This window comes from Xenopus laevis, chromosome 2L (genome assembly GCF_017654675.1).
Source record: "Xenopus laevis strain J_2021 chromosome 2L, Xenopus_laevis_v10.1, whole genome shotgun sequence".
NCBI classification, from domain to species: Eukaryota; Metazoa; Chordata; class Amphibia; order Anura; family Pipidae; genus Xenopus; species Xenopus laevis.
This window is the reverse complement of record NC_054373.1, coordinates 118,398,349-118,421,693: the sequence shown is the minus strand read 5'-3', so window position 1 is coordinate 118,421,693 and position 23,345 is coordinate 118,398,349. Positions and strand designations below refer to the sequence as shown.

The 23,345-nt window shown below is 35.8% G+C and overlaps 1 protein-coding gene across 1 annotated transcript in view; it reads right to left on the bottom strand.

The window, feature by feature from the left end:
- gabra5.L (gamma-aminobutyric acid (GABA) A receptor, alpha 5 L homeolog) overlaps nucleotides 1-23,345 on the bottom strand; it is a 76,281-nt gene that overhangs the window by 3,885 nt on the left and 49,051 nt on the right. Inside the window, exons 8-9 of the mRNA XM_018247122.2 lie at nucleotides 21,272-21,424; nucleotides 1,325-1,536 (exon numbers count right to left, since the gene is read on the bottom strand). Coding sequence (XP_018102611.1) covers nucleotides 1,325-1,536; nucleotides 21,272-21,424 — 365 coding nt within the window. The remainder of the gene's footprint in view (nucleotides 1-1,324; nucleotides 1,537-21,271; nucleotides 21,425-23,345) is intronic.

The following is a 23,345-nucleotide window of genomic DNA, read 5'->3' as shown; positions in this document are numbered from 1 at the left end:
TCTCTAAAAGTGTCACTGGACCATTGTTGGAGAAAATTCCTCAAATTATTCAAGGACATAGAATGGATATTAATGGAAGTCCAAACTAAAGGCCAAATAGGATCAGAATTATTAACCTAACCTTTTAACTACCATGTTGAACGGTTAGGAGGGACTAGCCAAACCCTAAAAACTCTAACATCTTTTGGTTTAAACAATTAGGTAGACCAATATCCTAAATATACTATATGCAATGAGTCAAGTGACACAAGTAACTTCCCTATGCTATACTAATGAGTTTAATAAGCATTGTGTGATTTTTATACACATGCATAGAGTAATTAAAAAATATGCAAGGCTAATTTTAATAATCCCAAACAGTTTACTGAATATTTGAGGATTGAGTCTGCTTGATGATTTTGGAGGTAAAGGTATTGGATCCATTATCCGGAAACACGTTATCCAGAAAGCTGGGCCATCTCCTGTAGTACTAAAACAGTACCTTGTACTTGACCCAAACTAATGTATATTTAATCCTTATTAGAAGCACAACCAGCCTATTGGGTTTATTTAATGTTTACATGATTTTCTAGTAGACTTAATGTATGAAGATGCAAATTACAGAAAGATTCATTATCCAGAATACCCCAGGTCTAGAGAATTCTGGATAACAGGTCCCATTCTTGTGCCACTTTTTCATTAAAACAAATTGTTGTAGATTTTTTTTCTTCAAAATTTAATTATCTGGCTTATCCTTTCTGAGAACCATTTTGAACCTCATTTGCATGAGAAATGACTCATTTTTAATACTCATAACAAATGACCAAGACGTTTTTTGTGTGTGTGTGTGATAAAATGTAATCAATCCTGATTATTTTTATCTGTTTACTGTTCATTAAAGTAGTGGTTCACCTTTAAGTTAACTTTTAGTATGTTATAGAATGGCTAATTCTAAGCAACTTTTCATTTGGCCTTCATTTTTTCTTTTTCATATAGTTTCTGAATTATTTGCTCTTTCCAGCTTTCAAATGGGGGCCACTGACCCCACCTAAAAACAAATGCTCTGTAAGGCTACAGGTTTATATTAATTGCAACTTTTTATTAGCCATCTTTATAATGAGGCCTCTACCATTCATATTCCAAGCTCTTATTCATATCAATGCATGGTTACTAGGGTATAGTAGCAATCAAACTGTAGAGCTGCAGAATACAAAACTAAATATCTCAAAAACCACAAATAGTAAAAAATGAAAACTAAATGCAAATTGTCTCAGAATATCACTCTCTACTGTACATCATACTAAAATTAATTCAAGGTAAATCACCCATTTAATGAATTGGTCACCTTTATTTTTGCTGCTTCAAGTGCTTTCTTTCCATCCCAGGCCCAGCTTCTTTTCGTAAAGTAATTCACAGTCGCAAATTCGATCAGCGCAGAAAAGACAAAGGCATAACAAACAGCTATAAACCAGTCCATTGCTGTTGCATAGGCCACCTTTGGCAGTGAATTCCGTGCACTGATACTCAGAGTTGTCATTGTTAGCACAGTCGTGACACCTGCACAATAGAAAAAAAAGTGAATCTTAGTCAGAGAAAGGATCATGGTAATAATGCATGCATTTAATGTACATTTAAAAAAAAGCACAATTTTATATTAAAAATGAATATAGCTTGCTAAGCACTATTACAGTATAAAATAACAATATGGTATTTATGGAGCTAGTTTTGGTGATTTCCCAACATTTCATCCAAATGGATGTCATGTTCTTTTTCCATGCCAGAACATATGCATGTTCCCTAGGGTTTGATAGGTTATTAAGGGCTGAGTATAAAGTGGAGACCATACCGATTAAAAAAAGTATATATTATGCTCGGCAGTCTCCCAGTGAGCCTTTAATGATGATATATAGTGTATTACTTGTAATGCTCTAAAGGACTGATGCCGGGAGATCATGTTGGCTTTGTAGCTTAGATATAGTCATGGGTCCTCTTACTGTATAGCAATTATAAATTCTAGTAATGTTTTTTAAACTGCACCACTGAAGAGTGCAGGATTCTGACCTGGTATAAATTCTGTTTTTGAAGCAGAGGGGTCGCTGGAGCCCAAGGCGACATTAGCTTGGTAGAGTATTTAATTCTATCCCACACTTTTAAGGTAGTCTCTAGACTTGGGCTAATAGTTGAAGTCTGTCTTCGGGATGTGGACCAGACCAAAGCTTCTGCTGTGTAAGGATTACTGAAATCGTTTTCCTGCAATATCCACTGTGGACCAGCCTGTCCTAGGTGTAAAACTGGGATAGCTGTAAGTTGGGCTGCATAGTAATAGTGAATAAAATTTGGAAGGCCCAAGCCTGCTCTGGTGCTCTAGATTGAATAGGGTTTTCTGATTGACCCTAGGTTTTTTTTTATTCCAAATATACTTAATTAACCTATTTTGAAACTCTTTTAGGTCAGAGAGATTAATTAAAATGGTCAGAGTATGAAAATAGTATAAAATCTTCGGCAATAGAGTCATCTTAATAGAATTCACTAGACCAACCTATTAAATGTGGTACCTGCTCCATTCTTCCATTAGTTTAGTTAATGAAGCATATAGTTTTGGGTAATTGTTTGAATATTGCACTGTGATATTTACCCCCAATATAGAAACGCAGTCTGTCTGCCACTTGAAATCAAAATTCAGCTTTAGGAGTTTTACCATCTATCTCCAGTGAGAGAGTGAGATTAAGGGATTCAGATTTTTTGTGATGTCCCCAAATTTACCCAGCAGGTTAAACAAGTTGGATAAAGAGGTTAATGGTTGAGACACCAGCAGTGATGTACATCATTTACTCTGAGTCCATGAATGTTAGGATCAGATCTTATCAAACTTTTTTTTTTTTAATGCAGGACAAATGTTAGGAAAGTGTTACATAAATAAAAACTTAAAATGTGTGCCATGCCTTTAGTAACAAATGTGATTTTTCATTGTGCCTTATCATAATAGAATTTCATGTTATGGGGCCATTGTTGCACCATTGCAAGTTAGCATGAATTGTGTGCTCCAATCATATAGTACTGAAGAGTATTAGATTGGTCTTATGAGTTGTTAATAAGAGATCAACCATATATTAAAATAAGAAATGAGAGCGAATTTAGTCTCATCGTTCACTGAGGTTACACTAAAGCTAGCCATAGAAGCAAATATCCGATCGTACGAATCAATGTACGATCGGATTTTCCCATCTCCTAACCTGCCACTAACCATAAAGATCAAAGTCTTTACCATTCCGATCAAATAAAGTAGTAAAAGAACAGATCAGCCAATGTTCTACCTCTGACAGCAATCGTACGAAAGTTATGACAAGGTGGGTGACAGTCTCCCACTGAAAATCGTAAGATCGGCAATAAACGCAGAGATATCATCGGCAGCCGACAGAAATTTTCTAACCTGTCCGATCGACCAAACAACCGATTTCCTCCGGACAAAAAATGTCAGGACTCTCCACAGACGTTCTGAAAATCGTACGAATCCACGATTTGTACAATCGGATCGTTTCGTCTATGGCCAGCTTAAGGGGCCCATTTACTAACAATCAAATTTTGATTTATTCCATGAAGTTCTAAAGATTTGTGGTTTTCTATTTTTTTTAAAAGCTCTGAACATATGAGATTTATAAACTGTAAAAACCACAAAACCTCCAATACAAAACTTTGATCTGCGCGGATCCTATTGGACCACTTTAAATCAATTCTGACTTTTATAGGTTTTCAGATTATTTTTGCTAGGAATTGTCCGAAAAACTAGAATTTTTATAGTTTTTTTGTGGTATTTGTATTTGCGCATGCGTGCCCGCGGCCATTTGCTTGTCTGTTCACGCATGCGCATACCCAGTCGGCGATGTGCCTAGGGCGCCTGGCTGACCTGGCCTGGGTCTACTCCCAGGTACTATACAGGTATAGAATTCCTCCCTTATCTGGAAACCCAATATTCAGATGAACAAATTAATTTATTTTTCTCTTTAATAAAAATAATATGTAAACAGCACCTTGTATTTAATCCTTACTGGAGGCAAAAACTCCTATTAGGTTTTTTTAATGTCTAAATTATTTGTTAGTAGACAAAGTATGGTGATCAAAATTATACAAAAAACAATTATTCAGAAAAACCCCAGGTTGGGCATTCCAGATAATAGATTTCATACCTGTATTGTAATATTGATATTCAAGAAAAACTACAGTTGTGCTCAGCCATGATGGACTTCATACTGCTTGGTTGAATAAAGTTACATTATATATAGTAAAGTAATTTGTTATTAATTAGTTGTGTATTTTAGCTCTCTGTGGTAGGGATGGGCGAATTTTGCCCGTTTTGTTTTGCCAAAAATTCTACGCCAGCGAAATGTCGCAGATGCCCATTAGTCTATGAGCGTCAAAAAATTTTGTTTTGAAATTGTTTTGACGCGCATCTTTTTTTTTTTTGACGCACACGCCATACAAGTCTATGGGCGTAATTTTTTCGGCGAAACGAGGCCCATCCCTACTCTGTGGATATCTCGGATATCTGTAGCACTTACAGACACACAAGGGGCAAATTCACTAAGCGCCGAAGCGCCGAACGCTAGCGTTAATTCGCTAGCGTTTGTCATTTTCGTTGCTGCGCAAATTCACTAATGAACGCTGGCGTAGTTTCGCTAGTGTTACTTCGCACCCTTACGCCAGGCGAATTTTCGCTAGCGACGTAACTACACAAATTCACTAACTTGCGCAGTGTACTGAACGCTACCTTTTACGCTAGACTTCCTTCGCCACCTCAGACCTGGCGAAGCGCAATAGAGTAGATAGGGATTGTTTCAAAAAAAGTCAATTTTTTTTCTAAGTCCCAAAAAACGCTGTCGTGTTTTCTACATGATGGGTGATAGGCTGAAAAAGATCGAAAAATCTTTTGGGGCTCCCCTCCTTCCCCCCTACATTTCCTGACTCATGGCAACTTACCTAGACAGTGGGCACATGTGTAGGGCAAAATAAAAATTTTATTTGCTGATTTGAAGGTTTTCTAGGCATTTGTAGTGCTGATACGTATTCCTCCATTGAAATTTGAATTTCGCGCCGTATGCAAATTAGCCTTCGCTAGCGTAACTTCGCTTTACATAGCCAATCAACGCTAGTGCAACTTCGCAACCTTACGCTACCCCTGAGCGCAACTTCGGATTTTAGTGAATTTGCGGAGCGCTAGCGAAACTACGCCTGGCGAAGTGCGGCGAAGCATGGCGAAGTTGCGCCTGGCGCAACTTCACATCTTAGTGAATTTGCCCCTTAGATGGCAAAGTGTTTATGATCTTCAGTTCATCTTGAAGTTGTTACACTATTTGAAGTTTCACTGGCTTGATTAGAGATAAAAGATGGATTATTTTCAAAGGTTATTTTATGTTGAATTTAAATATGTCATTGTTAATTTTATGTTGTTTCTTAATAATTTCAACTAGTACTGTAAAGGTTATGCAGTGCAAATGTATAATTGCTTTGCTAAGTGAACTGCTTATGTTAAAATGGCTCTAGCTGCTTTCTTTCTATTGACACTAGCAGCACAGGCACCATAAATATTGTCTACAAATCTTCTCAATATATATGATAATGAGAGCAAGGGTCACAGTAAACTCACCCAGTATAAGATGGGGGGTCCAAGTGCACTGCCCTGAACCTTCAGCTAAGGGAGCGAATCCAAACCATAGAGCAAATGGACAGGCACTCAAATCCTCCATACAGTTGTATAAACAAAATAAGTTTATTCAATAACCATGGCACAGCCTTATGCGTTTTGTATCAACACTGATATTTAATCATAGGCATGGTGCCTACAAATCTTCTCAGTCATGTTGTGGTCTGTAACCATGGTCTGTGTATACCTTGTGGTAACACCAACTTATTTATTTGCCAATACTTTTAATTACTAGGAACAATGTTGGAACCCTTTAAATACTACAGCCCTTTTTCACTATAAAGATAGGGAGTGATAGTGGATACCTTTATCTTACTCTGTACATTATGGGGGTTATTTATTAAAGTCTGAATGCAAAAAACTCGAAAAATTTGAGTTTTTTTTACTATAAAATCTGAATTTTTAGTGGAATAAAAAACACTTGAATTTTTCAGGATTTATTAAAGCCTAATGCTGCAAAAAGTCTGAATCCGAAAATCTGGCATCTCAGACCTGCCGAGGTTGTATATACAATAAGTCAATTGGAGAGGTCCCTATCCTATTTGGAAGTTTATGTAGTCTGCGCTGGAATTAGCTCGAAACGCTCAATAATTTGGGCTTTTTGTACAAAAATCCAAAAAATTTTGACATTTTGGGAATAAGGCAGAAAAAAATCAGAAAAAAAAGATTTTCGCTCGAGTTTATCGATTAAATTGTGCTTTTATAATCATAAATTAGGTCAAATCATGGACCTAGTTTGGTCAGACTTTTTTTAAAATAAAAAATGTAATTAAAAAAACTAAGATTTTGATTACTAAGGCCCCCCCAAGTTGCTCTTATGAAAGGGATGTTTAGGTATGGTATGCATTTTCTATAAAGCTCTCAAATACTGAGAGGCCCCTAGGGTCCATTATCATTTTTATATTTGTATTGATTTCCTTTTCCTCTGAAAAAATTAGATAGTGCCTTATACTTGATGGTAACTAAACTGCATGAATCCATATTGGTTGTAATTCTTAAATTTCATAGAAAAGAAAATGACAGGTCCCAAGCATTTCATATCTGTATTTCTAGATGGTAATATTTTTTGCAAACTATCTTAAAACTCTTCAGTGCACTGTGCTGTTGTAGAATCCAACTATTTTAACTTTGCTTCTGGCTTTGTTTTCTTCTGATTACATCTATGAGAAGCCACGAGTGCACTTCTAAAAATGATTGCAAATTAATAACTAAACAAAAGAGTGGGATTGGAAACTAAATTGGAAGGCAGAAAATAAAAAAAATGTATAAAACCATAATCATACAAACTGAATCAATACAATGTACTGTATTGTACTTAACTTGAACAATATGACACATTCATTATAATGCCGGTATAATGAATTTCTATTTCCTCTATAGTCATTATGGGCTTTTGATTAGGGCCCTCACTGACAAAATTTATACTTGGTATTTCTAGATAATGTTTTTTCCTTAATATGAAGAGAAAAACCATTAAAGCACATGTGAAACTTTAAATTATATTGCTATCAGTGTGGATTTATCATGACATCAATCACTTATAAAGAAATTGTCAGTCACAGTACATATAAGGTGGAACAGGTTGAGTTCAATACAGTGTGTTTATCAGGAAAGAGAACGTAATGGTCAAGGATATAATTTTTTTAATATCAGTAATTTTATTCAGCATTTAGCAGAAGATGTTGGTGCCATTTGAAGCATAGGTTTATATCAATTAGAACCACCAAATGGCAGGCTTTACCTAGAGTGTCCCACAGATTATTCAAGTGTAGCCAAACCACAGATGGCACAGGCACACAAATCCAGGGTTGGACTGAAGGGCCCGGGGCCCACTGAGGCTGCTGCCCCAGGACCCCCCTCTGGTCCCCCCTGCTGCTCATGCACCAATGCCCCATGTTTGTGCGCATGCATGAAATATTTTTGCCACGACCATCTGAAGGAAGGGAGGCCTTTGCATCGCGGATGTGGGTGCCCAATCCGACCCTGCACAAATCCAGTGGGGCTGATGGTTATAGACTCCAAAGGGCAATAATGGGAGGAATAGCAATCTATGGGCCTCTCTTCACTAGTGAAAGCTTTTTTTTCACAGGCTAAAAGAGCTTGCACCCTGGTCGGGAGAAACATTAGTCTTTAAGAAAAAATAGGCCCTGCCAAATACCCCTCTCTTAGAACATACTCCCTTACTTCTATCCATTTCTTTTCACACTTTTCCTTCAGAAATAGAATTATATTTTCATCCCTTTGTTTTAATCCAATTTCTGGGCTCTACACGTGAAGAGGTGGACAAGGCATGGACAGGAAATTTTAACTGCAGGGGATGGAGCGTCCATATTGAAAGGTGTTATGGTTCAGTAGACACAATAGTGGCAGTGCTTCTAAGGGTTGTAGCCAAATTGCAGACTAATTTAACCCTATATATTCTGTAAAACATGGCACTGAATCACCCACATGAAATCCAGATATACTGTATACAGGGATATAAAATAAACAACATACACGCTTTTGACATATGTTTCAAGTAAACGATTCGATATCTATATAGATATAATGTTTGTATTTGACAGGAACATACAATATGCCCATTTGTAGCAGTGGTGAAATTAGGTGTAATCTTTCACTCTTGGGTAATTGGTTTTTTAGATTTCCACCAGTTTCAGGATTTATACAACTGCTTCCCATCCCTTAGGTGTATTTCATGTTTGTGTTCAATGAGCATTTTAAGTTAATTTACTTCTTCCAACTTCCAGCTTCAGAGATAGTTGGCTCTAACAATTCTTATCTTCTGATGAATGGTTCTCTGTTCAGTCTATTGTTCCACTGCTCCTAATTCTGGCTCTTCTTAGCTACACAGGATCTTTTATATGTTCTGGGTTGTTTATGTTTACATTATTTACCAAATGAGCAGTGTTTCTGTGTTTTATTGACCCAAGTGCTTATGGGCTTAAATGTTATTATGCCTATAGAGTCTTAACGGACAGCACATAATTTGGCAATAGAGAGTTTGTGCTTTTTTTTAACAGAGTACCTTTTCTAAACTCTAGTATGGTGATTGCTTATGCCACTTTTTATGTAATCTGTTGCTTACATTTACCAGAAATTATGTTTAGGTGCAATTTTCCTGATTGACAGTAATCCCCTGCCACCAGTTCCTGCATTTGTAAAAATATGCATTCTGCTAATTAGCAGTAGACTGTACATAATTCCATTACTTTTCTATTTGTGTTAAATAAAATATCATGGTGTGGGTTACTTTAATAAGGAAACATTGCTTATCTTCACATATTTGTGAAACCAATCTAAATGAGAGCAGTCATGACTTCTCTAGAATTGACCTCATCCAAACTGCTAATCAAACTGTAGCCTTCTATGGCCAAATCACTAGGAAGATGTAGAATTTGTGAACAGTAATGGCTTATAAACACATAAGGACTTGTTTATAACAAGTAGAAACTCTTCTATTCTAGCTTTACAGCTTGTATGTAAACTGTCCATTTATTAGAGGGACGTCTTTAATTTCAATTTGTCCTTTTATTGTCCATGCATGTAATAACTAAATTCCTTAGTGTCAGATCCCATTCCAGAGTCTTCTAAAGCTAAAGGATATAAAATAGGGTATGCAGATTGTGCATCTTAAAGGAAGAACTATGTGTTCACTCTTCTTTTATACTACAGAACTAGAAAATGCCAATAATAAGCAAAGGAGAGCAGAACACAATAGAACCAAAGCAGGGTTTGCACTCTCAAAAATGCTCCAACATGTAGTCCAAATAACATGTCCACAGAAAACCCTTAGACATTTTGTGGCTATATAGCATTTACTCATAGGCTATGATTAAGTGCCATGTAGACACAAAAAGCAGACAGACAAGAAGGGTTTTACTATTCTCTAAATTTAAAAAATCATAACTATCACTATTATGTGTGGAGAACTATTTATCAACAGTCTCATTTTAGTGGTTTTAGAGGTTTTTGAAACCACCACTAAACTCACTTTCTCTAAAACCACAAATGCCATGAAATGTATTAAAAAATCTGAACTGAAAAATCACGAATGGGAAAAGTCACAGAAAAGTCACGAAAACTGTGACTTTTTGTTATTGTCGCACAAAAGCCAGCATTAAAAATACCCGAAAACACCTAAAACCATAAATCAAAGAAAGATCTTTCAGTTGTAATAAGGGATATCTCCCATTGACTTCTACATGATTTTGTCAGATTTTAGCTGGAGTTTTTTTTAGTTTTCGGAATTGTCACAGTGTTGTTGAATAACTTTGTTGGATTTTTGGTGTCTAAATGCCCAACCTGAAAAAGTCACGGCTTAATAATTAAATAGTATCAAAGGAAACATATGGCAAATGTCTCACATTGGTTGAATTATTGTTCAAAAATGCTCTCTAGAGTATTGTTGTTGGGATTATTATAGTTGCTATGATTTGCTATTGTTAACTGATCCACAGGAACTGCAGTTGCTTTGTCACTATTGCATTCACAGAGAAAAACTGTAGTAGGCAGGCAATCATATAATATAATGCTCTTATCAGTCAGCAACAAATTCCGTCTTGAAAAAATTGGAAGAGTTATGTTTTTTTTATTTAGAGAATTGTAAAAGCCTTCTAGTCTGAATAAGCATTCTTTATTTGCCATTGCTGACTTGAGCACTGGCAACATATCCAAGACAATAACAACTTATTGATCCAGCAACAGAAAGTCAATTATCACCACTTCTCACTCCTAGCTTCTACTTCAGAAATGAATGAATAAACGTCTACATAGAGTGGACTCTGTGTTATACAGTAGCTAAGCATATCTGAAAAGAATGTTAAAGCATGAAATAAAATAGCACTGCTCAACAGAGCACAACTAAAAAAGATTTCCGTGTCCTTGTATACACTGTGTTTTATCATTGTAAGGCTGGATTTAAACTGTGTTTATAATAGGCCAGGAGATTAAAGTAAATAGCAATATGCTGTCTGGGTGCACAGCAAGCCCCACACACATAAATCTAAATAAAACATACAAATGCTAATAATTATTAATTGTAAGAGCTTATAATTAACAGTATTCCACATTGTGAAATAAAATTCCATCGCCTATACAATCATTGTTTTATTATCTGTAGTTTTTTTCAAAAAAATATCTCTGCTGTCTAAGGCTGCTTGTGGGGTAATGGAGCCCAATTTCATTTCCATCTAGCATGCTTTTATTTCCATTTTATCTCCAGTTGCCTCAAGGTATAATACAAAATGATATTGTTCTTATCTACATAAACCAATAACACTATGTAAGATAGAAACTAGTCTCTACAGAATATCATTGGATTGTCAGAACTGATTTTTAACTACTACTGTGTTTTCTACTGATGTTTTCTACATCTTGATGCAGAGCATGCTGTTTCCTGTCATTCATTTATAGAGGGAACAAACCCTACTAGTGCCATTAACGATTTAATAAAATGTTCCATATGGTCTTGTAAGCATATTCTTAACTTAATAACATTTTAATTTGTCTTTTTTTCTCCAGACTTACAGCAGGAAATTTTGCTCCCTGGGTGTCAATGCTCCCCAGTGTGGGCAGTTGCAACGCGCTTGCAGTATAATGCTGCATTTAGGGGCAGATTTATTTATTTATTTTTTGGACACAAATCGTTTTTTTTGGATTTTTTTTTCTTTAGAAAACTTTCTAGATTTATTATACCCTGTCCCTGGAAATAGCTTGAATCTGGAAATACACCATCTAAACCTGTCAATGTCATGTAGGAGTCAATGGCAGAGGTCCCTTGTACCATTTGAAAATGTTAATAGTCTTCATGATTTTTACATTTTTTTAGTAGGTTTCGCACTAAAATCTGATCAATTCGAGGCTGTTATAACCCTGAACTCGCTGATTCAAGTTTTTTCCATTGGAGTTTTTTCTTAAATTAGAAACCAGTTGTGAGTTAATTTGAGGTTTTAAAAAGCTTACAGAACTCTAATATTCAACCTTTGATAAATAATCCCCTACACATAGTACCTTTCCTAATGCTATTGGTGATGGTCCCTTAATAAAACTATTTTGGTAAACATTTTAGTGAAATTGTTGAATGTTTGAAAGTATACCAATACTGTTTATATCTCAATTAGTTGTCTTAACATAGAGGTTTCCTGTAAGCCTACATACATTAAATATGGCACTGTAGTAGAAGATTTTCATTAATCAAAAAAACACACCATTCTGTGCTCTGGCTTGTCTAAATCACAACTTGTTTTTCATAAAAGGCAAGACGATTATTCTGTTATGATCTTCATCCCTCATAAAACCATGGTAATCCTCAAAGTGCATTTAATGCAATAATTTACAAAAGAGAAACATCTCATCTCTAACATTTGTGTGGGTGAGCATTTAGGGAATAGTGATCATAACATGGTCTCCTTTGAGATTCTGTTGCAGAAGCAATTCTATAAGGGAGTAACTAAAACACTAAATTTCAGACGTGCAAACTTTGACAGTATAAGGGCATCTCTGCAACATATTAAGTGGGAAATGCTTTTCACAGGGTTAAACACAGAACAAAAATGGGAAGTCTTTAAAATGCTGCTTAATAAATATACTTGTCAGTATATTCCACTTGTAAGCAAGGAACGTCGTTGCAAAGCAAAACCTTTTTGGTTCAATAGAAGCGTTGGTGTTGAGGTGGGTAAGAAAAGACGTGCTTTTAAGGCTTTCAAGTTAGCTGGTACAGCCGAAACATTTATAAGGTACAAGGAGGCCAATAAATCATGCAAAGAAGCTATAAGGCAAGCTAAAATTGCTATAGAAAAGGATATTGCAGCAAGCAGTAAAAAAAATCCCAAATTATTTTTTAAATATGTCAATAGTAAAAAAATTAAGCAGGAAGGGGTGGGACCCTTACTATCAGAGGGGGATCAGCTGGTTGATGAAAACAAAATAAAAGCGCAGATTCTGAACTCGTATTTTTCATCTGTTTACACAAATGAAGAACCAGTAAGTGAAGGTTTCCTTCTTAACACTCCCAATTCTAGTAATACAACTAATGATGCATGGTTCACACAAGAAGAAATTCAAAAGAGACTTGAACAGGTTAAGATTAACAAAGGTCCAGGGCCAGATGGTATTCATCCCAGGGTAATTAGCGAGCTTAGCTCTGTGATTGCCAAACCTCTTTACTTAATTTTTCAGGATTCATTGAGATCTGGTATTGTGCCAAGAGACTGGCGAATTGCTAATGTGGTGCCTCTATTCAAAAAAGGATCCCGTTCTCAGCCTCAAAACTATAGGCCAGTTAGTCTGACGTCAGTATTAGGAAAGCTTTTCGAAGGGTTAATAAAGGATAAGATACTGGACTTCATAGCAAATCATAATACTATGAGTTTGTGCCAGCATGGTTTTATGCGTAATAGATCTTGCCAGACTAACTTAATTTCTTTTTACGAGAATGTAAGTAGAGACCTCGATTCTGGGATGGCAGTGGATGTGATTTACTTAGACTTTGCTAAAGCATTTGATACAGTGCCACACAAAAGGTTACTGGTTAAATTAAGGAATGTTGGCCTGGAACATAGTATTTGTACCTGGATAGCGAACTGGCTAAAAGATAGACTACAAAGAGTGGTGGTAAATGGAACATTTTCTAATTGGACCAGTGTTGTTAGTGGAGTACCGCAGGGCTCTGTACTAGGTCCCTTGCTTTTCAACTTGTTTATTAATGACCTGGAGGTGGGCATTGAAAGTACTGTTTCTATTTTTGCAGATGATACTAAATTGTGCAGAACTATAGGTTCCATGCAGGATGCTGCCACTTTGCAAAGTGATCTGTCTAAACTGGAAAACTGGGCAGCAAACTGGAAAATGAGGTTCAATGTTGATAAATGCAAGGTTATGCACTTTGGCAAAAATAATATAAATGCAAGTTATACACTAAATGGCAATGTGTTGGGAGTTTCCTTAAATGAAAAGGATCTAGGGGTCTTTGTAGATAACACGTTGTCTAATTCTGGGCAGTGTCATTCTGTGGCTACTAAAGCAAATAAAGTTCTGTCTTGCATAAAAAAGGGCATTAACTCAAGGGATGAAAACATAATTATGCCTCTTTATAGGTCCCTGGTAAGGCCTCATCTGGAGTATGCAGTTCAGTTTTGGACTCCAGTCCTTAAGAGGGATATAAATGAGCTGGAGAGAGTGCAGAGACGTGCAACTAAATTGGTTAGAGGGACGGAAGACTTAAATTATGAGGGTAGACTGTCAAGGTTGGGGTTGTTTTCTCTGGAAAAAAGGCGCTTGCGAGGGGACATGATTACACTTTACAAGTACATTAGAGGACATTATAGACAAATGGCAGGGGACCTTTTTACCCATAAAGTGGATCACCGTACCAGAGGCCACCCCTTTAGACTAGAAGAAAAGAACTTTCATTTGAAGCAACGTAGGGGGTTCTTCACAGTCAGGACAGTGAGGTTGTGGAATGCACTGCCGGGTGATGTTGTGATGGCTGATTCAGTTAATGCCTTTAAGAATGGCTTGGATGATTTTTTGGACAGACATAATATTAAAGGCTATTGTGATACTAAACTCTATAGTTAATATAGGTATGGGTATATAGAATTTTAATTAAAAGTAGGGATGGGTGTGTGTATGGATGCTGGGTTTTCATTTGGAGGGGTTGAACTTGATGGACTTTGTCTTTTTTCAACCCAATTTAACTATGTAACTATGTAACTATGCCACACAATAAAGTTCAAGAAATGCACAAATACTGGAACTTACTTATTATATTCTGTGTACATTTAGGGGCAGATTTATTAAGGGTCAAGTTGTGTTTTCAATTAAAAATTTTAGTTTATTTTTTGGTCAAAATTCGATTCCTCATGTTAAAAAACATGAATTTTTCGAGATTTATTATACCCCCCAACCTTGGAAATAGCTTGAATCTGAAAATACACCATCTAAAACTTGTCAAGGTCATATAGGAGTCAATAGCAGAGGTTATTTGAACCATTTGAAGATGTTAATAGCCTTCATGATGTTTGAGTTTTTTTGGTGGGTTTTGCTCAAAAACTTGATCAATTCAAGCGTTTCAATTTTTTTTGCAGAAAACTCGATCAATTTGAGATTTCAGGTTGTTAACCCCAAACTCACTGATTGGATTTTTTTCCATTACAGTTTTTTCTAAATTAGAAACCACTCGAAAAGTGAGTTCATTAGAGATTTTAAAAAGTTCACATACTGTAGCTGTAAAATTCGACCATTGGTAAATAACCCCCTTAGTCTATTTACAAACATTTTCAGTATGTCATTACGTTTGCAATTTGTTTTACATTTGTTTAATACATCAAAATAAAATAAGAAGCAAATTTAAGCAGCAGCAAATATGCTGCACTAGAAGTAATAGAAATTACAAGTGCAAAAGTAATTATCATTGTAAAGCTTATCCTACTAGGATGTTCTGGGTCATCCAATCTTGATATTTCCAAGCAACTGATTAACATCAGTCTATCATGTCTAGTCATTTAACAAGGGAAAAGATATGGCAGTGATCAGCCAAAAAGGCAAAATTTTGGCCAAGTGCATGTACAGTATATGGGGTCAGCCATCAAATGAACTATATACCAATCAGTCATTTGTGGTCAGTTTAAGTTCTTTTAGGATTGTTTCAGCAGTTTTACAGAATTACTACATTTATAACACAGTCCAATAACAAATATCCTTAGTTTATATTTCAAGAAATAGGAATAGAATTATTTTGTCTCTTTTTACCCTTACTAAGCAAAATCTATAGATACATAAATATTTACAAATATTTTCTCAATTTGTTACATTTCCCTATGTCCATATAATAAACTTTTGGCCAACATTATATTATACAGTCCATTGAGAAAAAATACATGACACCTGAAAAAAAGACTAATGTCTATAAATGGCTAAATTGGGGGCACGTAAGGAATCTTTGCATTACCCACAGTCTTGCTGTAGGAGATACAGTATATCAGTATGTGCATACATGGTCCTTTAATTTTTTTTATTAAAACCTAGATTTTAAGCATTTAGAAAGAAAGTGGAAGTTTCTTACTTAGTAATACAGCTTTGAAAAGTTTAATTAATTAAAAGCTTTTCAGAGCAGAAACAGTGTTTAAGAATAGTTAAAATCAATAGTGAGTTGGATAAAGAATATAACAGATAAATTCAGAAGTCTTGCTCATTCAGCAGAAGTCATAGCATCCCCTAATATAAAGAAGAATACATCTTTCAAAAGCATTCAAGCAGTTTTCTTTTCAAAGGCTTTACCCAACAAATCACCGCTATGGCTAATTATTATTTATATAATGCCATAATTTCACACAGCTTTTTACAGAGACAAAAACAAGGCCAAATAATTCAAATATATAGACAATTGGTTACAATTGGATATTGTTGGAGACAAGGTCCTGCTCACAAGAGCTTTCTAAGAGAGAGAGGAAGTGTAACATACTTTGAGTGTAGCCAGTGTGACTGTAGAGTTCCTGTTGGTTAATGAAGTGATGGTAAAAGCTTATAGACTATGGACAAAATATGCCATGGCTAGGCCCAACCCTTTAATATCAAATAAATAAAACCTTAACATATTTTATGTATCACGTAAGAATGAGCCCATTTAACTCACTAACTGAACAGAAATCATATATATGTCATAAGCAGCCAAGAATCTGATATTGTGAATCACTGAATATTTCCTTAGATAAGACCTATTATTTTATGGTTTAATATTTATCATAGATTAACTACTGTATATAGGCAAAGAAACACTATGGGCAGTTTTTTACAAGAGGGAATGCTGAAATATGTATTCCAGTTTTTTACATCAGGGAATGATGTACAAGTTTATTTACATTATTTATGTGTTGTTCGTACAATATTCAATCACAAATCACTGATTGACTTTAAAATAAGCAAGGCAATGCAAGACTTGTTTGTTTGCAGCTCTGCCATTAATCGAGTTATTTAAAGGAAAACTATACCCCTGTACAAAGTAGGTCTCTTAATATTCTATATTCACAACTCGTGCAAAGCCCTGCTTTGTGTAAATAAACCATTTTCATAATAATATAATGTTTTAGCATTATGTGCCATTGGGTAATCCTTAATAGAAAAATACCATTTTAAGAACTATGGGCGTGAGATTCCTTGACAATCCATTCATTTTAGAAAGTTCTGTCTTTTGCTTCAACACTTCTTCATGTTCCAATTGGAGCTGCATTATTTCTGTGCAGGTGATATTTGAGGCATCACAGAGAATATCAAAGATGTAAAAGGGCAATATTTACTTAAATATGTATTCCAGTTTGGTAAGTGTAAGGAATACTCACCGCTCTGGCCTTCGCTCTGGTTCCGGCCCAGGGCTCCCAATTGGCACATTCTGACACTAGTGCGTCAAACGTGTGCAACGTCTTGACACCTGTGTGTCAGAATGGATGCAGCGCCATGATGTCAAGGTGTGCAGCGTCAGCACGCAGCATCATATTGTCATTAAGCCTGTAAATTGGCCTATTTAAGACCCCATAACATTACAGACCATGCCCATTTATAGGTTCATCTTATTGAGTTCCTGGGTGTGATCTATTGCTATTTACTCTGATTCCTGTTATTGACCTTGGCCTGTTATTTCGATTAAGAACCTTGCTGCCTGGATTGACTCTTTTGCCTGGACTTTGATTACTCTTTTGCTTAACCCTTTTGATACCGCAAACTGTGTTGGACTAGTTGCTTCCTCCTTGGTCCACAAAATCCTAGCGGAGCCTCTGGGCCCTTACAGTGAGTCTTTAATATGATGCTTAGGGGGTTGTTTATCAAAGGTTTTGAGATTTGTGAGGTTTTGTTATATCTCAAATGAACTATCAGCTCGAATGGTTTCTAATTTAAGAAAAAACTCGAATGGAAAAAAAACTTAAATCACTCCAATTGATTGTTTTCGAGTCTAACCCAACAAAAAAAAAACTGAACATCATTAAGACTATTCACATCTTCAAATGGTTCAAGGGACCTCTGTCATTGACTTCTATATGAACTTGAAAGGTTTTAGATGGTGTATTTTTAGATTATTTCCAGATTTTAGGTATAACAAATCTCCAAAAATAAAAAAATGTGAGGTTTTTTTTTTAACTCAAACATTCTGACTGAAAAATACCCTGTAAAACGTAATGCCTTTGAGGTTTTTTTTTTTTTTTTTATCAGAGTCTATTCTCAGTATTGTCTATGGCAGGATGTTTTCTTGTGTTTTGTAGTCTCTTTAAAACAAATGCACTAGTTTATTGTCCTTAGAAACATACAGCCTTTTATTAAGTAATTTTAGCCTATTCACCATGATCAGATGTTAAAGGACAGTTAAACCAACAATGAAAAAATTCAGTAAACAGTCTCTTAGAAATCATTAAACACCTTCCACTCTGGTTATTCAAAGGTTAATAGTAAAGCTGCAGGATCCACTTAATCACTTTGGATTCCTTCTCCTCCTCTAACTACTGGTATGGGACCCTTTCCTTGGGAGTTTACTTTGGCTATTGGCTACTGAGCATGCTCAGTTCTTCTCAACTCATATTTCTAAACACACCCTTCAGTCTAGCAGCCAATGAAGAGATGGCATTTCTGGTTTCCATAGAAACTTTGCTCTAGCTGTGCACTCTGCTGGAGAAACATTTTTTGCTCCAAACCTCCTCGTCTGAGCTCAGCTTAACCATTATAGTGTTTGATCAAAATAGAAATTTCTATAAAACTAAGTTCTGCCTGTGTAAGCCTGTAATTTTGATTGCATGGACTTTACCGCACAGGTTTGTGCATGTAAATGTCACTTTAAGACAGTAATACTGTAGTTATTTTCAATTCAACACCACAGCTCACTGCCATTTTGAATATATTAATATATATATATATATATATATAAATAGGTAGGTTCTAAACAGGGTAGCATATCAGCCTTCAGAATACATCAACAGATGCTAATGTGATGATGAATATGGAAGTAAGTCTTTCACGCAGTCACTGTTGATAATGGAGAGAGTGGCAAAACAAAATATAATGCATGAAGACAGCTCTGTATAAGAAAGGATTTGGAAAATATAAATTTTTACTCAGCACAAAGATTTTGCAATGAAAAGTTGTCTTGCATTCATCATCCATTACTAAGGCTACAAAGAAACTATTTTTACCACTAGGCAGAGTACAAACTTAAGTGTTTGGCTTGGCTGTTTTTCGAAGTAAACGAAGCCCACGCAGAAATTTAACATCAGGATTCAGGCAATGGACAATTTAACTCCATGTGGAAGCTTCCGCAACTGTTAAGCAACTCTACACTGTAATAGACAGCAATTAGAATGTCAGAAGCACAATGATTAGGGCTAAACATTTTCCATCCTGAAAGATTTTAGGTATTATATATATATCAGTTTGAGACTCTTTGCTACATATAACGGAAGATAATGTTAAAGGGCTCTTTGTTAAAGTGTTCTTTAGCGTACCTTACCATTTGCTTTCTTTCACCATCTGCTCCTGCAGCTTGCCAAGTCCTCTATATATACCACTGCAAACTAAACTGTCACTCGTGATTCCACCATTGCTGCACTGAGACAATATGACCCTAACGTACACACTATATTGATAAAATATGACCCTGTCATTCAATAGACATCACATAGTCAATACCATACTGTTCAAGGTTTTTAGTATTGATATCATTACTCATTTTTGTCTATTACTTTATAAAAAAAAAAACACTCTAAAATGTGGCCACAGCATTGCTGAAAATAGCAGCAAAATAGTAAAGAATGGATGAATTGGGTTTCCATTCATACTATGCAGATATTAATCCTTGCTGTTATACATCTATAGTCCTGCTGCTGCTTTTGATAAATTAATATACATTTCTATTAATCTTATTTTACATTAATCTGAGCTCTCTCAAACACAGACAAGCATTGATAAGCCTATTTGGACATTTTAATATTTTGTTTTTAGAGTCTTGTCGTGGTTAACCTTAGCAGCTTAGAGTCAAACCATGTCATCACGACTGGCCATACCGGGGGTGACTTTGACGTAGTTTACCAGCTTAAATATATTGCAATATATGGACAAACAATCCCTGTTTTGTTTAAAGGGGAAGGCATTTTTTAGTAGCTTAAGGCACAAAATGTCTCAATGTCCTTAATATATTGATAAAGGGCTGAGTGCAGACGACCTTTTGTATATGTCTATGTGAATATTGTGGTCACAGCCTCATTGCACCCCCACTTAATGTTTTTAAAAATTAGTGGTGAGCACCCTTTCTGGCTATAGTCAGGTGATCTCACTGGTGGCCAATAAAAGGATATCCATGTTTGGGAGTTTTACTTTGAAAGCAGCAAGTATGTTGCAGGTAAAGCTTAAATATATTGCAATATATGGACAAACAATCCCTGTTTTGTTTAAAAGGTAAGGCATTTTTCAGTAGCAGTATGCACAAAATGTTTCAATGTTCTTAATATATTGATAATGGGCCGAGTGAAGAGGACCTTTTGTATTTTCCAATGTTGGACTGTTATAAGTTCTGTGAACCCTGTTATATAAAAAAAATAGAAGTATCTATACTTATTAACAGATCAATCACTTTTCATCAGATTTACTGGGAAGCATCTCTCCAAACATAAATGTTTTATTGGTTGGGGATCTCAATATTTTGAGTACTTAAAATATTCCTGGAGTAATCTTATTTGTTTCAGTCCTGAACTATAATAATTACAGTATAAGTAAAGCTTTGCATGTCTATAATAATACTGTGGATAATAAAGCCAGATAAGCCCCAAAGGACTTTAATTGATCTGAAATGTTTTTTGTAGTTCAGGAGAGCATTCTTGCCTCTGCATTATATATATACACTGTAGATAAGCACCAACAGGAGATAATCTTAAATATAAAGTTGGTGCATTTTATTACAATTGCTATGTCATACAAAGAAATCTTGGAGACTCCTGGGGGCCATAAAAATCCTTAGCTCATTAGCCTGTCGGCCACCACCAAACAATAAAAGTGGACAGCACCCGATGAATAATGACAAATTCTACAAGTAATATTGACATTTTGACACTTCTCTGCCCTTTTAGTAATGTATGCTTGTTTGAGAAATGTGACTTTGCCTGAAAAAATATTTTATAATATTCTTGACTTTTCCACATTTCATCTACTGACCCTTAAGTGAAAGATGAAATATAACTGATTGAAGCGGATCTTTCAAAGCAAAGGTAATTACTTACAATGCTGGAGAGAGATTCAAAAATTGGTATCGGTATCTTAATAACTTCCCAAAGCTCAGATGTAATGCCACATTCTGCAGTCTGGTATTTTGTACTGCTTTAGATCTTATTAAACATTTCTTTCATTTCTCCTAGCCCATAGATTGCAACCCAAACGTATACTTGGGGAAGAAACTTTAGCCATACTCTATGCAGAAATCTCCATTCTATATAATATTAAACCAAAATACATTATAATAACCTGCATCATTTAAAGGGTGGGATGTGTAGGTTTATTTGGTAATAAATAAAATACAACCAGGCAAGCAATAAAGTAGCATTACTGCATTCAAATGGAATTTCTTACCAAAAACTGTTCGAGCCGGCACTGACTCCCTGTTTAGCCAGAATGAGACTTGTGACAAGATGACAGTCATTATGCAGGGAAGGTAAGTTTGGATAACAAAATACCCAATTTTCCTTTTCAGATGAAAATGTGCTGTCATCACTGTATATTCACCTAAGAACAAAAATACAAGTATACAGGTGGTGATTTAAAAATATAAAAGTATATTATAAAAACGATTCCAGGCACATTGTATTAGTTTTTACCATGCATACTTTCAGTAAAAACATAAGCTACAGCTAATCGGGTAGTATTAGGTAGAAGGATATTCTATATTTTTATAGACAGTAATACATACATTTTCCACTACACTTTACAAGAGTAAATGAGTATCCTAACCATCTAAGAGTGATTACTGGCCAGCTGGGAGCATGATGAGGTTCACTAAATCCATTGATGTCTGATGCTTTTCCCATGCAAAATCGGATTTCTGTATTTTACTAATCCCTGTTTACAATCTGTGTCCTGCTCTTTGTGAGCCATCCTGCAATCAGAATCCTTCCTACCCAGAGGAATACGAGCCTGAATGAGAAAACCCCTTCACTTTAGCAAAATACAGTTATTGATGGAAAAAATCTCACAGGGTGCTGTTGATTCGAGGAGATTCTGGGGATATTTTTTTGGAGGACTACACAAACCAAAAGACAGAGAAACTTGAAGGAGATGCCTGAATACAAGTTCTGCATTCTGGTGCTGGTTATGTTGAAAGTGTGTGTAAAAGGGGAGCTGCCATTTATTGCAGATAATAATGCAGCTATGATGGTGAATTGGTAAGTTAAAGGCATTTTGTTTTATTATGATTGTTATTATTTGCTAAACTATTTTTAAATTGTATGGGATACAATGAACCATGTACAAGCATAGTTGTGCTGAAACCCTAGGGCTCTATTGAAATAACAACTTCCAGAATACACTGACAGCAGGCGCTAGTTGCAAAGTGTACAAAGTTGTATGTGCAATTAGATGTATGTTTGATTACTCGTCTAAAATTACTATATATTAATAGCCATTTATAGTTGTTTCAGTGCATGCAGCCATCTGTACAAGGGAGCTTTTCTTTCACATTACCAAAATAGTAACACATGCTCATGCTGGTGCTTGCCATTACTAAGTGTTATGGAATTAGACACTAAAGCTCAGGGTTATTAGAGGTTTTCTGCTGGAAGGCTGAGTGTTACACGTTATGTGGAACAGTTTTGAACAGAGTCATATGGCTTCTAATCCCTCCCTCATCAGAGATTTTACACACTGTGTACATTCCCTAAGTGTGTATTTCTTGGCTTGGCAAATATAGAATTGTTCTGGGGAATCACAGGTCAAGACCTTGACCATGTCTGCTTGTAGGTTACACTTGTCCAGAGATGTCCAGGTCATAAATAATAAAGCTAGTGCTGAATATAGATACATTTATTTGATGCTGATTTGGTTAATGCATATTTTGAGGAACATGGACATGTATAGTTCCTCTAGCAATATTCAATCAACAATAAATAGTAAAAAGAAGACTATATATATTTTTCTCCACTGATGGGCACCGATATCACTCTACATCTACACTCCGGCACAGAAATGCTGACATCAGCGTACCAGTGTTGAGTCAGCAGCAAGGCCAGTGCACGGGGGGCATCAGTGGACCATTTAGCATGAACTTCAGTTTTAATTTTCAAACCTCCCACTTACACCAATGCCTTTATTAGATCCTCAATACCCTGTTACTGAGCATTCTGTCTGTCTTGTTTACTTTTATTCTTCCTGTTTCTTTATTCCATTTGCTCAGTGTTTTGAATTCCTTGTTCCAGTGTACTCTGTCTGTACCGTATATTGTCTTCCATGACACGTGCCAAGCTTTTTCTTATTGTCTTTTTTTATCAGTCTGCATGTCCTGCCTACTATTTATTCCATTTAACTTGTCAGTTATGCCTGAGCCAAAAAATTACCAAAGCCTGTATTCAGTACCAATGTTATAGACACAAATATAGTTACCAGCTTGCACACCCTGGCTCTCCAAAACGTGTATTGCCCGGTGCCCGGCCGA